This window comes from Candoia aspera, chromosome 2, assembly GCF_035149785.1.
Source record: "Candoia aspera isolate rCanAsp1 chromosome 2, rCanAsp1.hap2, whole genome shotgun sequence".
Taxonomy (NCBI): Eukaryota; Metazoa; Chordata; class Lepidosauria; order Squamata; family Boidae; genus Candoia; species Candoia aspera.
This window is the reverse complement of record NC_086154.1, coordinates 84,385,657-84,408,103: the sequence shown is the minus strand read 5'-3', so window position 1 is coordinate 84,408,103 and position 22,447 is coordinate 84,385,657. Positions and strand designations below refer to the sequence as shown.

At 40.8% G+C, this 22,447-nt stretch overlaps 1 protein-coding gene across 3 annotated transcripts in view; it reads left to right on the top strand.

The window, feature by feature from the left end:
- PPP2R2B (protein phosphatase 2 regulatory subunit Bbeta) overlaps positions 1–22,447 on the top strand; it is a 268,093-nt gene that overhangs the window by 205,902 nt on the left and 39,744 nt on the right. For all 3 annotated transcript variants that reach the window (XM_063292375.1, XM_063292374.1, XM_063292376.1), the window contains exon 5: positions 19,384–19,561. In XM_063292375.1, coding sequence (XP_063148445.1) covers positions 19,384–19,561 — 178 coding nt within the window. The remainder of the gene's footprint in view (positions 1–19,383; positions 19,562–22,447) is intronic.

Below are 22,447 nucleotides of genomic sequence, written 5' to 3'. Positions count from 1 at the left end.
TCCCCAGCCATATGGCACTGCTGAAAGCCCAGGTGAGGAAGGCTGGATTAGGGACTGAAGGAGTTCCTCATTATTGACCACCGACTGACTTTTCAGATCAGCCCAACTTGCATAGTTTGCAATTTCAGAAGAACTCAGACTGACTGAAGCACAGATTTTCAGAATGTTGAATGTGAAGTTGCAGCAACATGCATCTTTTCTGAGGGGTGGGTGTGGAAAAATCTGCCTTTATCTTGATTGGTATTGGTCGGTCTATATATGGAGTCTGTGCAGACAGGCAACAGGTTCCAAGATTTCAGGAAGGAATGTTTGCCAGCTTTTCTAGCAGATGTTAAGTAGGACACTGAGGTTACATCATGCAAAAATATCTTGCCTCCTCCCACCGTCCCCACCTTCATTGTACCTTTGTGCCAGTGAAGGCATTGGTGAAACTTAAGGGGAAGAAGACTCTTATGTCACCTTAAATACTAACAAATGTGTTACAACTTCTGTAGTATTGCATGGTGCTGCAAAAGTAGAAAATGGTTTCTTTGTGGAATATTTTCCCCCTCAGTCCAGTGACCCTGGAAATGGCACAAAGCAATCACATGGAGATATTTCTGGGAAAATAAATTCCAGCGTCATTCTGAAAAAGTGCAGGAAGAGCCGTTCTTCCTAGTTGCTTAATGTGGTTTTTAGCTTTAAAAGGTTTCAGGAAGGAGGAGAAAAGATTAAAAAGCCCTTGGGCCACCTCAAATTCCTAGCTGCTCCCTAGGAATGCTTCACCTGAGGGTAAATTCTGCCTACCTAAACATTCTGCCTACCTAAACATAAAATTCTGCCTACCTAAACATAAGGGACGCGGTGGCGCTGCGGGTTAAACCGCTGAGCTGCCGATCGGAAGGTCGGCGGTTCGAAACCGCGCGGCGGGGTGAGCTCCCGTTGCTCGTCCCAGCTCCTGCTCATCTAGCAGTTCGAAAACATGCAAATGTGAGTAGATCAATAGGTACCGCTTCGGCGGGAAGGTAACGGCGTTCCGAGTCGTCATGCTGGCCACATGACCCGGAAGTGTCTATGACAACGCCGGCTCCAAGGCTTAGAAACGGAGATGAGCACCGCCCCCTAGAGTCGGATTCGACTGGACTTTACGTCAAGGGAAACCTTTACCTTTAAACATTGCCCACTTTCTGCATCTTTGGGATTATATTTGTTTCGCTGAGAAAATATCCAAGTATTTTGCTGAGAGAGCATACAGTTCTACTTGCAATTTTTCCCCATAAACTTCATGCTTGAGCCTTTTGAGGATCTTACCTCTGAGCAAGCCACTTTTGCAAGTTCCTGCAGGGCACTCTGGAAAGATAGAGAACAAAACCTGGCTTCTTTTAGTGTGATGTCCTTTCAGATACTTGAAGAGTGTTAGTACATCTCCATCCCCACCCCATGTTTTTCTTCTTAGTGCTGAACACACACAATTCTTTCAATCTCTCTTGATAGAGCTTAATTTCTAGTCCCCTTGATCATCCTCATTGTCATTCTCCAAATCTTCCTTAGAGTACAGTGTGTAGAACTAGACTAGGTGCTCAAGATGAGACCTAATTAGTACAGACTGCGCCTTAGATATTATCTCTCTGATATGGAAATTATACTTCTGTTGGTATAGCCTGGAATTGCGTTTGCCTTGTTTGCAGTCACATTCTGCTGACTCAGTTAGCAGTCATATGCTGTCATAAAATCTTTTTCACATGAACTACTGCCAAGTGAGTTATCTCCCATCTTATGCCTATGAATTTGACTTTTGTTTTCCAAGTGAAGAGCTCTGCACTTGTCCTTGTGGAATTTAATTCTGTTGGTTTCAGCTTCAGGTTGTTTTGAATTTTATATCTGTCTTCTAGGGTATTGGCTATCCCACCCAATTTTTGTGTCATCTGCAAATACCAAATAACGTTCCTTTCACCATTTCACTCAAGTCATTAATACAGTACTGAGGAGTCGAGCACTTAGGAATAAACCTAATAGCATCCCATTTAATCCTCCTCACCAGTCTGAGTGGTGTAGCAAGCCTCTTGATTTGGATGGGAGGGAGGAGATATTTGATTCCATGCCAAAGTGGTGATCAAAATCTCTCTCACACACCAGTAGTTTATTTACTTATTAGTTAAATTTCTAGGCTACCCAACTCCAAAATGATTCTGGGTGGCTTCATAAGATTAAAAAGCACAACAGTATGCATAACACATAACGCAATATGAAACCACAACTAGCTTATGAGGGGATCCATAAAAATATAACGCACCTCCACATCACCCCCAGTTAGAAGGGGACCTGGCAAACCATTTAGCCTAAGGCCCCACCCCTTGCATTCATCCAATGCTCCTTTCATCATTTCCCCACCTCGACTTCTCCCCATGGACATCTCCCCACGAACATCTCTGAGTAGTGCTAATGGGAAAGGATTGAATCTAGCCCTAGAGACAACAAATACAGTTTGGGAATAGTTGAGTATTCTAACCTCCTGATAGTAAAAGACAAACCAAATGTAACACACTGCCCAGGGATGCCACTCTGACCCAGACATCTCTCTTGATACCTGTCATGTACCTTGCTCTGATTTTTTTTAAACACTTAATTTTAAAAAATGAAGGACCCATTTCTAACGTCCTCCTCCTTTACACCAAGGTCTGTGTGCCCACTAAAATCCCACCAGGAATCCTTGGTAGCTTTGCTTGCTTTTTGGTAAATAGATCGAACTTGCCCACCATGGCAGCCATTTTGCAAACATGCTCAGTACATGTGCAAAATTGCTCCACCCCAGATTGCCTAACCCTGAGGGATCATTATTTGTAAATCAGGCTCTGGTGAAGACCTTCCTTTTTCAAAATGCACAATGTTTTAAAACCATGTAACATCTTGTAATCCATTTCTGATTTTCTTGATGTATTGATATTAGCTTTGTTTTATCATTTTTAGCTGGATTATTAAGAAAAGCTAGGTAAAATATTAGTAGCAACAGTAGTGGCAGTGGTAACAGCATCTGGTGGGAAATTTTAAATTAGTTCTTAGCAATGTAGTTTAGGTATAGGTAAAGGTTTCCCTTGACATTAAGTCCAGTCGTGTCCGACTCTAGGGGGCGGTGCTCATCTCCGTTTCAAAGCTGAAGAGCCAGCATTTGTCCGTAGACACTTCCATGGTCATGTGGCCAGCATGACTACAGGGAACGCCGTTACCTGCCTGCCAAAGCGGTACCTATTAATCTACTCACATTTGCATGTTTTCGAACTGCTAGGTTGGCAGGAGCTGGGACTAGCAACGGGAGCTCACCCCATCACGTGGATTCGAACCGCCGACCTTCCAATCGGCAAGCTCAGCAGCTGCAGTGAGATACTTTCCCCTATAGCCAGAAGAGAATTGGACCCATTTATAAAATTTTCTTTTTCTTTTAGTAAATGATGAATCCAGTGATAGATTTGCCTATGTGCACATAGAGCCATTTGGAAAGAAATGGGGAGGAAAGGGCTCAAATACCGCGCCGAGCAATCCGTCATTTAAGAATTTGCTATTCCCCTCTCGCTTTGCAAGAATAAAACAGCAAGATCAAAAGCTGCTTATCATATTTGGCTGGTTCCTGTGTTGTGCTAAGCCATCATATAGTCTGTTAGGACATGATTTAGTATGATGTGTGCAACTGGTGGTTGTGGCTTGTGAATCCAAGTATAATATGTGAACTCAGTTAGTTACAGCTTAGTCATACAGTACTTGAATGCCGTGAACAAAATCAGCTTATTTATATGAACTGCGCAACTTCGTGTTGTGCGCCAGTTACGCCCTTTCCTGGACTGAGAGGCCCTCCGAACAATCACTCATGCCCTGGTTATCTCCTATATAGATTACTGTAATGCGCTCTACATGGGGCTACCCTTGAAAAATATCCGGAAGCTACAGCTGGTCCAGAATGCGGCCGCGCGGACAATCTGGGTGCTCCAAGATTTGCACACACAACACCTCTGTTGCGTGAGCTGCACTGGGTCCCAGTTTGCTTCCGGGTCCAATTCAAGGTGTTGGTTATCACCTTTAAAGCCCTACATGGCATGGGACCAGGATATCTGAGGGACCGTCTCATCCCTATTACATTGATGCGCCCCATCCGGTCATGCAGGGAGGGTATGTTACGGGCCCCATCTATAAAAGAATTCCATCTAGCGGGGTCTCAGAAGCATGCTTTCTCTGCTGTAGCTCCCACCCTTTGGAACATCCTTCCCCCAGAGGTGAGACAAGCCCCCTCGCTCCTGGACTTCCACAAAAGTTTAAAGACCTGGTTTTGTAGACAGGCTTGGAATGGGAGGGCAAATAATTACACCTGGGGATGGCTAGCACCATGAGGCGATCTGGAGGGACCTACCACACTGCAGGTCTGATTAAGATCTCTTTGCCATGCAGATTTTATTATATTGATATTTTAATTGTATTTTAATTGTAATGGTTTTATATTTTAATCTTGTTTTATTGTAAGCCGCCCAGAGTCCCCCTGTTGGGGAGAGATGGGCGGTGAATGAATTTATAAATAAATAAACAAACTGGGGTGTGCAGTATACTCTTAAAATGTGCCTCTCCAGAAGCAAATCCAGCAAGTTCTGTGGGCTTAACTCTCAAATAAGCATACATATTAAAGTTTCCCATGGAGTTGTGGTGATCAAGGCAGCAAAGTTTGATCTATGCCAGGGTAGGCAACCTGTGACCCCAGAGCTGCATGCTGCCCACAAACACTTTATTTTGTCCTTGGAACCCCCTCTGACAAAGACTGGAAAACTGACAGCTTAATTTCCACCTGTTTGAGATAGGGATAAGGTAGGGTAGGATAATGTAATATCCATTTTTTTAGATTTTTTTCTCCCACCTTTATTTTTTTATATATAAATAACTCAAGCCTGGGAACATACCTAATACTCCTTCCTCCTCCTATTTTCCCCATAACAACCCTGTGAGGTGAGTTGGGCTGAGACCGAGTGACTGGCCCAAGGTCACCCAGCCGGCTTTCATGCCTAAGGCAGGACTAGAACTCACAGACTCCTGGTTTCTAGCCTGGTGCCTTAACCGCTAGATGTAAAACAGCATAACATAATTAAAACTATCCCCCCTCAGCAAACTCTCCGCCCAAACTCAGCCCTGCACACAGATATGATGACGCTATTCCTCTTTATGAACCTCAGCCCCTTCCCCAAATGTTATATTTGGCTCTTAGCCCCAAAAGGTTGTCCACCTCTCATCTATGCCACAGCATAGCAGTGTTAAAGACTACAGGTTATAAAAGTTAATTCATGTACAATTTCTGTAAGCTAAGCTTTAGATAAATCTCTTTCTAGCTGATTTCTTTTTCCTGGTTTTCACACAATTAGATAGGAATAAGTGTATTTGTGGGGCTGGTCAAGACTAAGAGGAAGAGAGCACTAGAAACTGCCAGCGTCTGCATTTATACACAGAGGTATAAATGTGCAAAAGAAACTTTTCTCCAAGCATGAAGATAATGTTAAAAATTTTATGCTGCAGGAATCACTGCTTTGTCTTTCATGTCAGAAGAGCATTTATTCTGCAGCACAGAAGTATATATTCTTATTCCTCCCAATGATCTCAGTAACATTACAAGGAGAGCACAGTTTGATCTGGTGGTTAAGGCAACGGGCTGGAAACCAGGAGTCTGTGAGTTCTAGTCCCGCCTGAGGCATGAAAGCTGACTGGGTGACCTTGGGCCAGTCACTCTCAGCCCAACCCACCTCACAGGGTTGTTGTTGTGGGGGAAATAGGAGGAAGGAGTATTAGGTATGTTCCCCACCTTGAGTTATTTATAAAAATAATAAAGGCGGGATAGAAAATAAAATAAAATAAATAATGACAGGGTAATTAAAAACATTTGGCTTTTAAAATGGAGTAAAATGTCATAAAACTCATGTGGCAGAACAAATTAATTTTGAGTTATCAGACCTTCACCAAAGCATTGCAACAAAAGTAATTAAAATGAAAAAAAAGTGTTTTTTTTTCCATTTGCAGTAAGCATTCAAAAGAGTTTAGTGGACACCATTTGCTTACTGAACTGATCTCATCTAGAAATTCAGTGTATGCAAGGATCATTTGGCTTTTCTGGACTGTGTATGACGAACTCTTGCTAGTTTCTATTTCGAACAATATTATGACAGCTTGACATACAGTAGTTTCAAATTCACTCTGGGTCTGTGGAAATTGAGTAGCATAAAAACTGAAGAAGCAATGCATTCATACTTTACATATTTTTTAGTGTAAGCCACCCAGAGGTGGTCTGGAGTTGGGGAAGGAAGGAAGGAAGGAAGGAAGGAAGGAAGGAAGGAAGGAAGGAAGGAAGGAAGGAAGGAAGGAAGGAAGGAAGGAAGGAAGGAAGGAAGGAAGGAAGGAAGGAAGGAAGGAAGGAAGGAAGGAAGGAAGGAAGGAAGGAAGGAAGGAAGGAAGGAAGGAAGGAAGGAAGGAAGGAAGGAAGGAAGGAAGGAAGGAAGGAAGGAAGGAAGGAAGGAAGGAAATATTATGTAAAATCAAATTGCCTAGTAAAATTTGAGAAGGTTCACCAGGAATATAAACCAAACTGGAAAGTTGAGAGAATACTCCAGAACGTAATGACAGACAAATTCCATATTACTGCCATAAAAAAAAAATATACATGTTCATGTAATCATTAGGAGTTAACCTTGAGTTGCAGGAAACTGTATTTTTATATTCAGCATGGTATTTGGAGTTGTGCTTCATATTCCATTTCATGGTCTATACATAGATCTGTCTTGTCAAAAAACTCTGTAACCAAACTGCTCTGTTATGTTTAATGTAAAAGAATTATTTTCCTAATGCTATTAAACTTTTTAATGCAAAGATATCTCATCAAATTCTGTAGGGATGTCTTTGGAAAAAACGTTACTAAGAGCGATTAGCAAAAACCAAATGGGAATCTGAGAATATTTCAGGAGTTAGATATGAAGTCTCTAGAGTCTTTTCAAAGAAGAATTGGCCTGTAAATCCCAGAACTTACTAGATGACCTTGAGCAAAAGAAAATGAAAAATAGATGTTATTTAAACTTTGTAAGTGTTAATTCTGATTTTGCAGCCCCCATTGGTAACACTAAATTGCAATTGGAAATAACAAGAAGTTTGGTAAATAATTTTACATATTATTATTATTATTATTTAGTGAAATCACCATCTTTATAAACTAGACAGTGGAGAAGCCTTTATAGAACTTAAACTAATTAAGCAGAACATAAGAATTTAATTTATAAAATTTTAATTAAACTAATTTGGCCAATTATTAACCATTGTTTTTGCTGTAAATGACTCTGGAATTTGGAAAACAACTCCTGTACCAAGGCAAAAACTTTGGAGAAAAATTAACAGATTGAAGTGAGTGAGTGTTAACATCAAATTCCATGTCAAAGTCCCTCTGAGCCCTGTTACAAAAACATGAACTGACAACACAGCTTGCAAGGATATTCCTGGAAGATGGAACATTGAGAAGTGATAATTACAAGGAGAAGACCATTATGGATAACTCAACTGTAAAGTGTTGACTCTGACACAGCTGGCCCATCAAGGGGTGATAGTCCAAAAGCTACGTCAGTGAAGCCTTTAGAGAGGGAAGAAATATTTAAAAAGACTGGAGGAAAAGGTAATTTGGGGAACTGGTTAAAACTAAAAGTTGAATGGGGACATTTAATAGAGTAATGCCAGTTACTGACATTCACACTCGGAAGAATATTAAGTCTGGAACTTCCTTCGTTTTCTGTAATTTTTACAAATAATGTTTAAAGACTGCTGAAAGCATAGCAAGAAATTGCTATTTCATAGAGAATATTTTTGAGTGCACAACCATAATGGGGCCAGTTTTACTTTGCCTCACTGTACTGTGTGAACCCAGCTGGTGTGGTTTGTAAATGATGGTTTGGGTTTAGCATTACACATGAATTTCGTTTATGGTTCCATGTTGTATTTATAAATCAATATTTATGTGATGTGTGAAACCAGCCAGTTTTAAAGGTTTGGGAAGCTGACATTTGGGAACTACAGTAGCATCCCAATTTTCGTTTGCATGGATACATGCAGGCTGATTTGTTTTGCCCTGTGATTTGTGCTCGTTTTATATGCGCTGTGGCTGTGTTTTCATCACAGTTATGAGGGGTCGGGAATAACATTGGCAAGCTTCTGAGGGGAAAAAAAGAAGCATGTGGAATAAGTCTTTTCAGATGTACACTTTTTACTTACGGTATTTCCTGTCAGCCTTTTCTTTTACAAAATTAAGGTCAGAACTAGGACTGTGAAATCCTTGTTTCAGAAAAATAAGGGTGAAAAAGAGGTTTTATTGCCTCTTTGCATTTTTATATGCTGTTGCCCTGATCACAAATGGAATCTTTTCTCCTCATTATTCATCCATTTAATATTTGTAAAATCAGTGTTGAGCCTTGAAGGCCTGAACTGACCTCCTGGAATTTTTCTCCTATTTCTCTGATTTTCCACAGCAATTACATTGTCAGCATCTGTGTCTAGGCATATTGTAGAAACAATATGCCCAACAGAGTTATCAAGAGGAATCAGATTGCTGTGACTTTGCATTTGATAACACAATTGTGCTTTGCATAATTCTCCCTGATTAGTGATACAAGAGGAAACTATCAATCTGAGTGATGACTTTTTGTCCGCTGGCTCTTTTTGGAAAGGAGAAATATATCAGTGAGATCACTTGAAAGGATTGTGTATTTTAGGTAGTGAATTGCTAAAAAGCCCATAAATCTAGAGCTGTCCACACAGTGGAGAAAAAGCCTCTGGTAACTACATAATACTGTTGTTTAAAACAAAAGAAAAGCTGCAGTAAATATATTAAGTTCAAAGGAGGGATAACGGAGATACCTGAATGCAGCTTTTTATACAAAAACATTGTGATCTTTTCAGTTTTTTGTTAGTCTACACTTGACCCCATTGGTCTCAGAGACAATTTTCTTTAGATTTGGTGCTAAGATCAACTTTCCTCTCTGCCTTTTTCAAGTCAGATGTTTATGAAGTTCAACTGGGGGCATCAATCTGCTGCAGTCACAATATTTTAAGGCTGCTGGGTGGGACATGAGCAAATTGTGGACTATGGCCTAATTTCAGAAGCAAAAGCAATCTGTCCCTTCAGTCGTGGTTTGTATAAGCAGGGTGAGACAGAGAACAGGAAGAATGAACTGTTTGGTCACTTGATAAATACAAGAACTGAGTTATGTCTGAGTTACTAGGCAGAGAAGTAAAAAATAGGAAGGCGTGGCCTTCCTGATTCCGATGTCTCAACCCAGCCTATCAGGCATCCCACCAAGTATCATACATGAACCAATGTATACATCCCTGGCCCACATGCATTACATGTGTGCCCTTACGTTTTCCCCTTTCCCCTTGTCTTCTATAGCTTTCCAGTAAGTAGGCATGAACCCCTCCCAGTGTTAATGGAAGAACACACACACACATACACACTCTTAATGCTGTGGTAGTAAATTGGAGAAGATTGTTCATTAGAACCCATACCCATTCGTGACCTCAAATTGCATTATATCACTCATGCCACCTGGCACATTTTTTGACTGCAGCATAGATGCAGAACAAAATCTCTTGCACGTATTTTGAAAATAACCATCATATTTGGTATATTTACTTACAAGAACTATTTTAAGGCCGGTAGCCCTCTATTTTCCTCTGAAAAATGATACAGTTGTGCCTGCCCACCCACACATAGCCTAACCTATAAGATCTGAAAGGGCAAATTTATGCAAGAGCTGTGTTAGGATTCCAAATTTTTCCCTTTGGGGCACATCTCAGCTTACTCTATTAGGCTGTGTATCGCAGGGGGCTATAATGTGGCAAAACTGCAAGTTGCTGTCTCCTCCTTTTCCTTCTACATCGCCCCATGGTATTGTTGTTGTTGTTAGTTAAATGTCTGGCATAACTTCATATGCTTTGGAGCTGCCACACATCAGCATGCCAGGCACATGCTCTGTAGGGAAGCGTTAATGGAAAAGCTCAACAGGACTCCTGCTTCTGGGTCTGTCAAGAGCCACTTAAGCACATTCATTAAAGCAAACAGCCTCCTGCTTCTGCTCACTTTCCCATGCTCAGCAACTGTGGCAGCAGTCTGAAAAAGGCCGAGTGGAAGGTTTCAGTCTATCGGCCAAGCTCGGTAGCCATTTCCACATAAACACTGTGTTTTTGCTTCTTGCTTTCTCTGTCTGTACACTCTCACTCTGTTCTGCTTCGAATTTTACCTCTCCTGATTCTCCTCAATAATCTATTAATGGAAGGATCCATAAATGAAAAAAGTGAATACGTATTTTGTTACGAGCCCATTAAGTAGTTAATTAATTAGTTACAATTAAAGGCAGGTGGTGGTGGTTGACATTCAACTTGGGTGAAGGTGGCAGAATTGAGGAAGGCATCTCAGTTTAACGATCCTCACAACTGTCAGTGGAATTGGGCTGTGCGTGATTAGCCACAATTTTCATTTTCTACTGTTTTGTTCTTGCTGTTATTCCCCTCACTGATGGAAAATGGAATGCACTGTAAGACAAGCATACAGATTCTTGAAACATCTTCTAGCTTTTATAAGAGCATTATTGAAATGGACACCTCAACATGTGAGCAAGGAATGAGACTCCTTCCCCTTGTCATCCTTAATGCATATAGTGCAAACTTTTGCAAAGAACTAAAGGATGTGGCTAATGCTGGAAGCAGGCCTATCTGTTGATGGTCCAGTAGCATAGTCAGCCCCAAACTCTACTTTTTATTACGCCTGAATAGGACTTCTGCTTATTTCTTTTCTGAAATTAATATCCAGTTTTAACTATGTAACCCAAACATTTAAACAATAACTACATGAATCAAATGATGTGATAACTTTACAGTGCAAACAATACCTGGGGGAAGGAAAGCTATCACAAATACATTCAATTTTTTCCTAAATCTTGGGAAAAGACCACACATATTTCAAATGAGGAATATCTCAAAAATGGAGGCAAGTGAGCATTGTTAAGAAGAACATTCTAAAATATTGGTGCCAAGACACTTGTTTTCCTGTTTATCCAGTGTTCCTTAGTCAACTAAATAACACAACAAAATCTCTTAAGTTAATTGGAATACACAGAGTTTGAAGATGTATACAGTAGCAAGGGAGGCCCAGGCCTTCAGAGGCCCAGAACCCAGAACATTTACTGCTTTTTTTTTAACCCAGCTGTCCAGGTGTGTGGATATCAGTAAGATATATGTATGTTTGTGTGCATATCTGGGGATGATAAGAAAAATGGAAAGTAAAATTGTAGCGAATTTGTCAGCTGTCTATTATGATTGAAAAAGAAAATGATATCTGGATTCCTGAGACAGTGATTCAGATCTATAGGGCTAGGTAAATCATATTTCTTTCCCTAAAATCTGGAGAGAAATAAAGATGGAAATACTGTTGTAAACATTTATAGTCCCAAGCTGTTTTGTGCAGGTCTTCATTCCCATTTATAATCTACCATGCTGCCTTCTCAAGCTGCCACTAGCAATCTTGGGTACTGAATCTTATGGGTGAGGGTGTCATGTTTATCCTTTTTACTGCATAATTTCCTTCTTTATCAGTTGGGTAAGAGTTGGGTGGACAACATTCACCCAACAAATTATTATGCCATCATTAAATAGGGCCTATGATGGACTGGTTTACCCTACCCTGCTGAACTTGATGATGAATACCAGCAACGTATCAAAGAAGCTCCAGATTGACTGTGTGAGCTTCAGAAGAAGAAGAATGCTATAAAAATTGGAAGTTAGACTCCATGTTTGTCTTTTAGTAGGAAGTCATCTCTGACTTCATAGAAATGGCCCAATAAGACAGAGAGAATATAATGTTGCATGCCAACCATTTAATGACTCCTCTCTCTGCAAAAGACTTATGCCCAGGGCTAAGCGACCAGTTACTCCTTCTGATGATAGCTTAGGCCAGGGTTTCTCAACCAGAGTTCCGCGAGAGGTCACTAGGGCTTCCCTGGGAGATTGTGATTTATTTAAAAAATTATTTCAAATTTGGGCAACTTCACATTAAAGAGATAAGTTTCATTCTTTATTTTTAGTTTAAGAACACTGTTCATGTACAGGCCTACCCATGGAGCAAATATAATAATCTTGTAAGTTCTGGCCTATATTTGAGCCTGAATGTGCAGGGGTTTCCTGAGGCCTGAAAATATTTCAAGGGTTCCTCCAGGGTCAAAAGTTTGAGAAAAGCTGGCTTAGGCTGTGTCTTCTGAGAAGAAGAAGGGAACAGGAAAGATAGAGAAAGCAAAATTAGGTTTGTTTGTTTATTATACTTATAAGGCTGCCCAACTCCTCTGTGATTTTAGGTGGAATATATTACTGTACTAAGACTATTCAAAAATACAAACACAGGAACAACAGGCTTCATGAAAAAAATATTAGGACACCATCTGAAGTTCATGGGTTCACATCATTCCACCCTGTTGCCTCTCAACTCAAATATTCTGTGTAGACAGGTGACGTTTTATTGGAATTCAATAGAAAGATTTAGTTGAGTGGAACTGGAAAGTAGAATCAGCTTTTGCTGAATCCCTTAAGCCATTTTCTGCCCATATAGGCATTATAAATAGCAGGTTCCCAGCTACGTATGCTTTATTTTGCTGGTTTTAATGGGTCAAAAAGCTTAATAGAAGCTTAACTAGTGGCATCTGGTGGGCTGCAGGTCAATGCCTGCACCTTTCGTTGCTTTGGCAAAAATGTGTGTCCCTGTGTCCCCTCATACGTTACTCTTACATTTAACAATACACACACACACACACACTGTATATGCAAAATGAGATTGAAGTAATAATTTCAAGAAAAGGGAGATCCCAGAGGCAACTCTGAAGTTGACCAGCTCTGTTTTAAATTGTCATGCTCATGTAACTTTTTAATTCCTTGGTTTTAATATGGATGAGACTGGCTTTCAGAGAAAAACACAAGGTATCCACCCCACCGCATCCCCAAAGATGCCATTAGTGCCAAAGAATCATGGTATTAAAACTAGAAAAAGAAAGCAGAAAAATTAAATCCTGAGAAAATCACGAGGAAATCTTTTTGACGGATTACTGAGTGAAAATCAAGGATCGGGCCAATCATGTCTTTTTGCTAACTTGTTGCATTTCAGTGTAATGGTTTGAGAGTTTCTTTGGAGTGCTGAAAGCAAATCTTTATTTATAAAACCCAAGGACACAATATGCATATCTGAATAAGCCTTTGTTCCAGCTGGGAGATAAATAGATGGACAGATAGAGAGATAGAATGAGCCCCTATAGAAAACTGATACAAAACTCAGAATAATTGAAACAAAACAGTAGCAATCAGATTTTTCTTTTCCCTCAGTTTAATTCGGGCTTGCCTAAAGGTAAACGGTTCTGGTAGAGGCAAAAAGGAAAGCTGTTCCCTTTGCTTTTAGAACCACATTATCCTCTGAACCATAACCAAAAATAAATGTTGCCACTCAGGAAGGATTAGTGCTTTATTAACTTTGGGAACTGGAAATCTTCAGTAAATTGCATGGGTTACATGTATAATGGAGGCATGTAATGACCACCATGTCATTTATATGGAAGCACTTTTATATATATTGGGCTTCTTTTGTCATAACAAAAAAAAATACTGTACAGTATAGCGAACATGTAGTGAAACAAAATGAAAGCCGTCAAGTGACTTCTGAGGACACATGTAGGACACATGTTCTAGAAATTATTCTCTGCAGCAGAGACAGGAAATGTTTGGCTTTCCAGAAGCTGTGGAACAGCTCATACTGAATGTTGCAGCTCAGCAACATCTGAAGAGCTACAGATTCCTCCTATGTGCTCCACAGGGCTATATTTTTAAATCCATAATTTCATTCATATCCCAGTTTTCTTCCAAAATGGAAGATACCAAGTGTGAGGTTTGCACAGTCTGCCTGTTTTCTTATGAAGATAATGCCCATGATCATAATTCATGGATAGCAAGAAAAATATTGAATAGACCTATAGCTTTTGTATTTATGCCCCAAATACTCAAAATTGTTTAATACTTGATAGAAATAGCATGGAGAAACTCATTCTGTTTGTATTTCAATGTAACCTTGCCTTCTTCTGGCACTTCACAGATTTAATTACTCTTTGGCATTTGCATATTTCAAACTTTGCAGTGCATTTCAGTCAGAAATGAATACAAACAAGTACAGAATTGGAAGATGTTTCCAGCCATAGGTTTTGAATATTTAAAAATATTTCAGTCATGACTAATCAGAAGAACTGCAGTTTAGACATACTAAGTAGCTATCACTTCAGCAAAGGATCGTTACCTTGTCGTGGTGCTGGAGCTTGAGCACCTCAATGATGCCATGAGCTAAACCGTGAAGGGCCACCCAAGACGGGAAGGTCATGACAGAGAGGTCAGACTAAATGCGATCCCTGGGGAAGGTAATGGCAACCCACCTCAGTATTCTTGCCGTGAAAACTAAATGGATCAGTACAACCAGAGATATGTCGGTATACCATCGGAAGATGAGACCCCCAGGTCGGAAGATGGTCAAAATGCTACTGGGGAGGAACAGAGGATGAGCTCAACTAGCCCCAGACGTGATGACGCAGCTAGCTCAAAGCCGAAAGGACGGCTAGCGGCCGATGGTGCTGGTGGTGAACGGCGAATCCGATGTTCTAAGGATCAACACACCATCGGAACCTGGAATGTAAGATCTATGAGCCAGGGCAAATTGGATGTGGTTATTGGTGAGATGTCAAGATTAAAGATAGACATTCTGGGCGTCAGTGAACTGAAATGGACTGGAATGGGCCACTTCACATCAAATGACCACCAGATCTACTACTGCGGACAAGAGGACCACAGAAGAAATGGAGTAGCCTTCATAATTAATAGTAAAGTGGCTAAAGCAGTGCTTGGATACAACCCAAAAAATGATAGAATGATCTCAATTCGAATTCAGGGCAAGCCATCTAACATCACAGTGATCCAAATATACGCCCCAACCACAAATGCTGAAGAAGCTGAAGTAGAGCAGTTCTATGAGGATCTGCAGCACCTACTGGACAACACGCCTAAAAGAGATGTTATTTTCATCACAGGAGACTGGAATGCTAAGGTGGGCAGTCAAATGACACCTCGAATTACAGGTAAGTATGGCCTGGGAGAACAAAACGAAGCAGGACACAGGCTGATAGAATTTTGCCAAGACAATTCACTCTGCATAACAAACACTCTCTTCCAACAACCTAAGAGACGGCTTTATACATGGACTTCACCAGATGGACAACACCGAAATCAGATTGATTACATCCTTTGCAGCCAAAGGTGGCGGACATCTGTACAGTCGGTAAAAACAAGGCCTGGAGCTGACTGTAGTTCAGATCACGAACTTCTTCTTGCACAATTTAGGATCAGACTCCAGAGATTAGGGAAGACCCACAGATCAGCTAGATATGAGCTCACTAATATTCCTAAGGAATATGCAGTGGAGGTGAAGAATAGATTTAAGGGACTGGACTTAGTAGATAGGGTCCCGGAAGAACTATGGACAGAAGTTTGCAACATTGTTCAGGAGGCAGCAACAAAATACATCCCAAAGAAAGAGAAAACCAAGAAGGCAAAATGGCTGTCTGCTGAGACACTAGAAGTAGCCCAAGAAAGAAGGAAAGCAAAAGGCAACAGTGATAGGGGGAGATATGCCCAATTAAATGCAAAATTCCAGAGGTTAGCCAGAAGAGATAAGGAATTATTTTTAAACAAGCAATGCGCGGAAGTGGAAGAAGACAATAGAATTGGAAGGACAAGAGACCTCTTCCAGAAAATTAGAAACATTGGAGGTAAATTCCAGGCAAAAATGGGTATGATCAAAAACAAAGATGGCAAGGACCTAACAGAAGAAGAAGAGATCAAGAAAAGGTGGCAAGAATATACAGAAAATCTGTATAGGAAGGATAACAATATCGGGGATAGCTTTGACAGTGTGGTCGGTGAGCTAGAGCCAGACATCCTGAAGAGTGAGGTTGAGTGGGCCTTAAGAAGCATTGCTAATAACAAGGCAACAGGAGACGACGGCATCCCAGCTGAACTGTTCAAAATCTTGCAAGATGATGCTGTCAAGGTAATGCATGCTATATGCCAGCAAATTTGGAAAACACAAGAATGGCCATCAGACTGGAAAAAATCAACTTATATCCCCATACCAAAAAAGGGAAACACTAAAGAATGTTCAAACTATCGAACAGTGGCACTCATTTCACATGCCAGTAAGGTAATGCTCAAGATCCTGCAAGATAGACTTCAGCAGTTCATGGAGCGAGAATTGCCAGATGTACAAGCTGGGTTTAGAAAAGGCAGAGGAACTAGAGACCAAATTGCCAATATCCGCTGGATAATGGAAAAAGCCAGGGAGTTTCAGAAAAACATCTATTTCTGTTTTATTGACTATTCTAAAGCCTTTGACTGTGTGGACCATAACAAATTGTGGCAAGTTCTTAGTGGTATGGGGATACCAAGTCATCTTGTATGCCTCCTGAAGAATCTGTATAACGACCAAGTAGCAACAGTAAGAACAGACCACGGAACAACAGACTGGTTTAAGATTGGGAAAGGAGTACGGCAGGGCTGTATACTCTCACCCTACCTATTCAACTTGTATGCAGAACACATCATGCGACAAGCTGGCCTTGAGGAATCCAAGGCTGGAGTTAAAATCTCTGGAAGAAACATTAACAATCTCAGATATGCAGATGATACCACTTTGATGGCTGAAAGTGAAGAGGAACTGAGGAGCCTTATGATGAAGGTGAAAGAAGAAAGTGCAAAAGCTGGTTTGCAGCTAAACCTCAAAAAAACCAAGATTATGGCAACCAGCTTGATTGATAACTGGCAAATAGAGGGAGAAAATGTAGAAGCAGTGAAAGACTTTGTATTCCTAGGTGCAAAGATTACTGCAGATGCTGACTGCAGTCAGGAAATCAGAAGACGCTTAATCCTTGGAAGAAGAGCAATGACAAATCTCGATAAAATAGTTAAGAGCAGAGACATCACACTGACAACAAAGGCCCGCATAGTTAAAGCAATGGTGTTCCCTGTAGTAACATATGGCTGCGAGAGCTGGACCATAAGGAAGGCTGAGCGAAGGAAGATCGATGCTTTTGAACTGTGGTGTTGGAGGAAAATTCTGAGAGTGCCTTGGACTGCAAGAAGATCCAACCAGTCCATCCTCCAGGAAATAAAGCCAGACTGCTCACTTGAGGGAATGATATTAAAGGCAAAACTGAAATACTTTGACCACATAATGAGAAGACAGGACACCCTGGAGAAGATGCTGATGCTAGGGAGAGTGGAAGGCAAAAGGAAGAGGGGCCGACCAAGGGCAAGATGGATGGATGATATTCTAGAGGTGACGGACTCATCCCTGGGGGAGCTGGAGGTGTTGACGACCGACAGGAAGCTCTGGCGTGGGCTGGTCCATGAAGTCACGAAGAGTCGGAAGCGACTAAACGAATAAACAACAAAGTAGCTATCAATTGTATTTTATTAATGACATTCCTACCATCAGGATATGTCTAAAGAAAAGGAATGTATATTACATAGGCTCTGTGTATCTGAGCCTGTACATACATGCATGCATACTCACACAGTTAGTACACAAATAGGCCCCATAATGTGATGGTTCCTCCCACAGCAATGTTCATTTGTTTCAGTTGCAGCATTTTGATCCACAGGAGAATGTTGTGCTGCGGTCCGTTTGTTCATCAGTACTGTGTTGTGGTCCATTTGTTACAGAAAGAAACTCTGAAGCTGGTTCAGACATGTAGCACTGATGTGGACAGTCTTCTCAAACTTACCTGACTATCCTATCCATTGATCTGTTGCTTTGCTTTGACTGATTTGGTCAGCCTGTTCTTACCTACATTTAATTCTGTTTGTTTCTTGTTTTCAAGGAAATCTGGTCTGACCATTGAACCCGTGAGCTTTTGAAAACCATCATGTTTCTGACAGTCTGAATGACTGCTTGTTTCCTACTGTCTTCAGGCAGAATACTAGCCTGTGTCCCTAGACAGCTGCGGTAGGCCCTTCAACAGCAAATGATGCATCATTGCATATGTCAGGCTGAATTAGAAAGCGGGCTCATCACATTATGCTCAGAGTCAGAGCTGGCAGCTCCTGTGTCCTAGAGTCACTTGATCTGGGCTGTCATACTCCTGTTACCGTCACCACAGCCATAGGAAATCTCCCTGGACAACATACGGACAATAATGCTCAGTAATGAAGTTGCGGTGAAGAAATGGTTTCTTGGCACTGGCCACCACTAGCAGTTCTATTAAGTTGTCTTACGGTGTTATATGGTTGAAGGCATTATTTATGCTATTTATTTCTGCCGGTGTTAACCATATCTGCTCATTGACTCATAGCTTATTAGAATATACTGAATAAGCATAAAAAGGAAAATGGTGTGCTAAATATCTGTTCCTGTTTGGGGGGACTGGATGATCCCTCTTCTTTTATTATCTGTGTTGGAAGTATGATGTGGATATTATACGATATGAGGGTAACAGGAAATGGAATCTATAGTGCCTTTCATATAGATTCCTTAGAAATATTATCTGATATCGAATAATGAAGTAATATGTGATCCAAGGTAATTTGATTGCTTATCTGATGGGTCTGAAGCCCTGCCTGCCTGCCTGCCTGCCTGCCTGCCTGCCTGCCTGCCTGCCTTCCCTCCCTCCCTCCCTCCCTCCCTCCCTCCCTCCCTCCCACCCTCCCTGATGAATAGACAATGAATAGACAGTACTGGGCCAGAGATACTAGTTATATAATTCAGTTGGTTTGCTTGTCAAATTTTTACCCCTCCTTTGGACAATTTCAGGAAACAAAACAGTATTAAAATAAATAATGATTTCATTTTTCCATCAAATGCTGCACATAAAATACAAGAAAACAGTTAAATACAATAGAACAGCAATAAGATGTAATGTAAAAAACAAGAAAAGGGCAGGTAACACACACCAATTAAATAAAGTAAAATAGAGATTGATTAGTATACATAAATCTGATGAACTGTGAGGGTATGTATATATTATCTAATGAAACTAAATTGTCTGCTGTCGCATTTAAGACCCAGAGGAAGAACTTGTGAACCCTGAATTATTCTATTCCATTTACAGTGCTGATTATCTAACAAACTTAATAGCCTAATGACAATTCCAGGAAGACTCTTGCATGTGAACAGTGGAAACAGTAGCACCGTACTGAAGCAGGCACACAGAGGTATACTGTGTGATATACTACTTTGATAATAGTATTAATTGTATTTGATTAAGTCCTTTTGTTTCTTGTCTTTGCTAGGTACCTGTGCTAAGGCCCATGGATTTAATGGTGGAGGCAACTCCCAGAAGAGTCTTTGCAAATGCACATACCTATCACATCAACTCCATCTCTGTGAACAGTGACTATGAAACCTACATGTCAGCAGATGACTTGAGGATAAACTTATGGAACTTTGAAATAACCAATCAAAGTTTTAGTATCCTTTGCTGCATGAGCCTGGCTGGGATTATCATCCAATCAGAAGAGTTGTATTTTAAGAAGAAGCACATTGTTCAATATTCAAGTTTGCATCTCTTAAATGGTTAGTTCTAAAGTGCAGTTTACATTTGTGCATTTCCCTGGGCCCCATCTACCTTTATCCTGTAGATTAACTTTTACTCAGAAGGGTGGTTATACCTGAGGCAAGTTTTATCTGGAGTTTTTGCTCCTTCTTTTTTATGATTCTTTATGGGTATGGTTTAACACTGAATAGAGCTAAAGTGCATTTCTGCCATTAAAAAAAAGTGCACCAAGAAATGTAGGAGCAACCTGAAAAAGCAGGTATCTCTTTTCAGAGATTCTCTGTATAATTCTATTGTTGGAGTCCTTATGACTTTCACTTTTCATTTGAAATGTTCCAATACAATGCAGTTTGGAAGTTTAATCAAATACTCACCTTGGTGATGAGCAGATGTTCGCCGTGAGATTCGTCTCATGGAGATAAGTTTTCGTAAGTACTAACTATTCAAAGGGGTGCTTCTGTTTTGTTGTTCCCATGAGTGCTTCTTGCAGCACCGATGTGATCATCTTCCTCAGAAGCCCCACCCCTTTGGCAGCAGTCAGGGATGTGTCTTCTTGGTATGCAGTGCATGCTTAGATGACCTTGGATGGGTATCAAAGCAGCTGTGCTGGGCTTTTGGAAGAAGACAGCTACTTCGCGGAATGGTGCTTTGCTCATGGCAATGCTGCAGGAGAAGCACCCCTCAAAATGGTCGGCACATTTTAAAACTTTCTTTGCTTTAATTAGGTACTAAACTAGACATTTCAAGACTGAATTGTGTTGTTTAAAGGTATTTGTATCTTTATTTTAAAATGTACAGGCTGCCCTTCAAAACCAAATTTTCCCAGAATCACTTTGAGTTTGCTAATGTGTAATACAAATTCTTTCACATATTGGTACAAACCAATGTACTGCAGAAAGAGAATATGGCCCCATTGGACATTATGGGAGCTGCCTCCCCATGCAGCTCAGATGGATTGCATGGCTTATTCCCGTATTCCTCTTGTGCATGTATTATTCTATGACCATATGAACGGTAGTTTCTTCTTGAGATGGTGGCAGTGATGGTGGGAGATAAGCCCCACAAGTAGTCCTACCCAGCTGGCTTCTGCATTGGAAGGGTGCTACACTTCAGAATTGGAGTGGCAGATCTTTTGAGCTCTCCTATTTAACTATGCAAAAATCCAGACTTGCTCTAGACAGCCTTAATTGTATGACTGGCTTTGGAAAGGTGACATTATAGGGGTTCCTAGCATGGTCCGGGTCAACTAAGATTTTAAGTGAGAGATTTGTATGTAACAAATTTTTATTGACCTCCCCCTTGCCTTAATATCTATCACGTGGAGAACAGGACTTCTTTCTCGGTACAGATTAAATTGTAGACTTTTTTCATCTGGCACTGGTGTTGGAGACATGGGGCAAATAGGTCTGTAGGTTTTGCAAGAAGGAAAGATAGAGAATTCTCTAATCCTTAAACTCAGGTATTAGGAACAACAAAAGACATGGTTAAAGAACTCCTGAGGAGTGTGGTAACTGTGCTTCTCCAAGGCAAGGCAATTCAAGTTGCTCTAGAGCAAAGAGGAAAGGTGACATAGAGAGGTTGCTTCTATGCTGTTCGGGATAAGGAACAGGTAACTTCAGATTCTTTGACTACAGAGAAAGAAGCTATGTCTGTTGTGAGCCCTACAGATAACTGCTAGAAGGACTAGAGGAAGTGGCAGGAAGTGTTCTAATAGTATTGTTCTGAGCATATCATAATTTGTACCTGCCACATGGTGGTACTCCTATTCTAAAGACACCACTTATTTCAAGGAAATGCGCATCCAAGTCATGGATACAGGTGCTTGGGGATCATCCTGTGCATGTTTATTTGAAGGGTATTCTGCTCAAATTGAGGAAATGTACATCCTGGATGTGTAGCATTTCTGATTATGAAGCTTTGCCACCAAGAGCATCTGGAAGGAGGGTCGATGAAGAGGCAGCATAAAAGAGGGAAAAGAAAGACAGCAGCAGAGAATAAATCAGAGGGGGAAAAAACTGTTAGACTTTGGGGGAAGGAAATCAGGGAAGAAGCAGCTGGGCATTAAGGAGGAGAAAAAGAGGAGAGAAAAGATGCAAGGGGCAGTACTGCTAGGGGTGGGGTGGGAGATTTTCTTTTGTAGTTTATTACTGCAAGAGACAGATAGGTCTAGATATGTCTTTCCCTGCCATTTGCATGCAAGTGGCCTTGCCTTTCAAATGTTACCTTAACAATTAATTCCTTGAGCCTTGCACAGCTTTGTTACCCACAATAGTGAATATTTTGATTTTTGTAGCCAAAAATCTACATGCAGCTCAGATGAGTTAGCCCTTACTGCAAGGTGGTGCTACTTTCCAGCTTGGCTAACAACTGTTTGGATTTTGCTTACAGATAAGCATGGGTATCAGGGGTCAACTCAGCATTGTGTCATAAGCATAAGGGGGTCTCTCTAGCAAACACATCTCTATTGTGCATATGGGATATCACATGGGTCACCTGACTTCCACTTCCTCCTCCTTCTTGGGCTTGGGGATTAACAATCTCCATTTTACCCTTCTGGCAGACCTGCAAGCAGGAGGTGCTGTTGCATGCAGCTCCTCCCCCTACCATCTCTCCTGCACGCAGACTTTCTATTCCACATAGGAAGTGTCTATAAAGAACCAGTGATGATTAAGTGCTTTCTACTATGAACCTACCTGTATCCAGATCTACTGAATAAAAGTAAGCTATCTCTATTTTTTCTTCATCTAACTACAGTGTGAAGACTGAATTTATTTCTGGACATAATTAAGCTTAATGTGCAA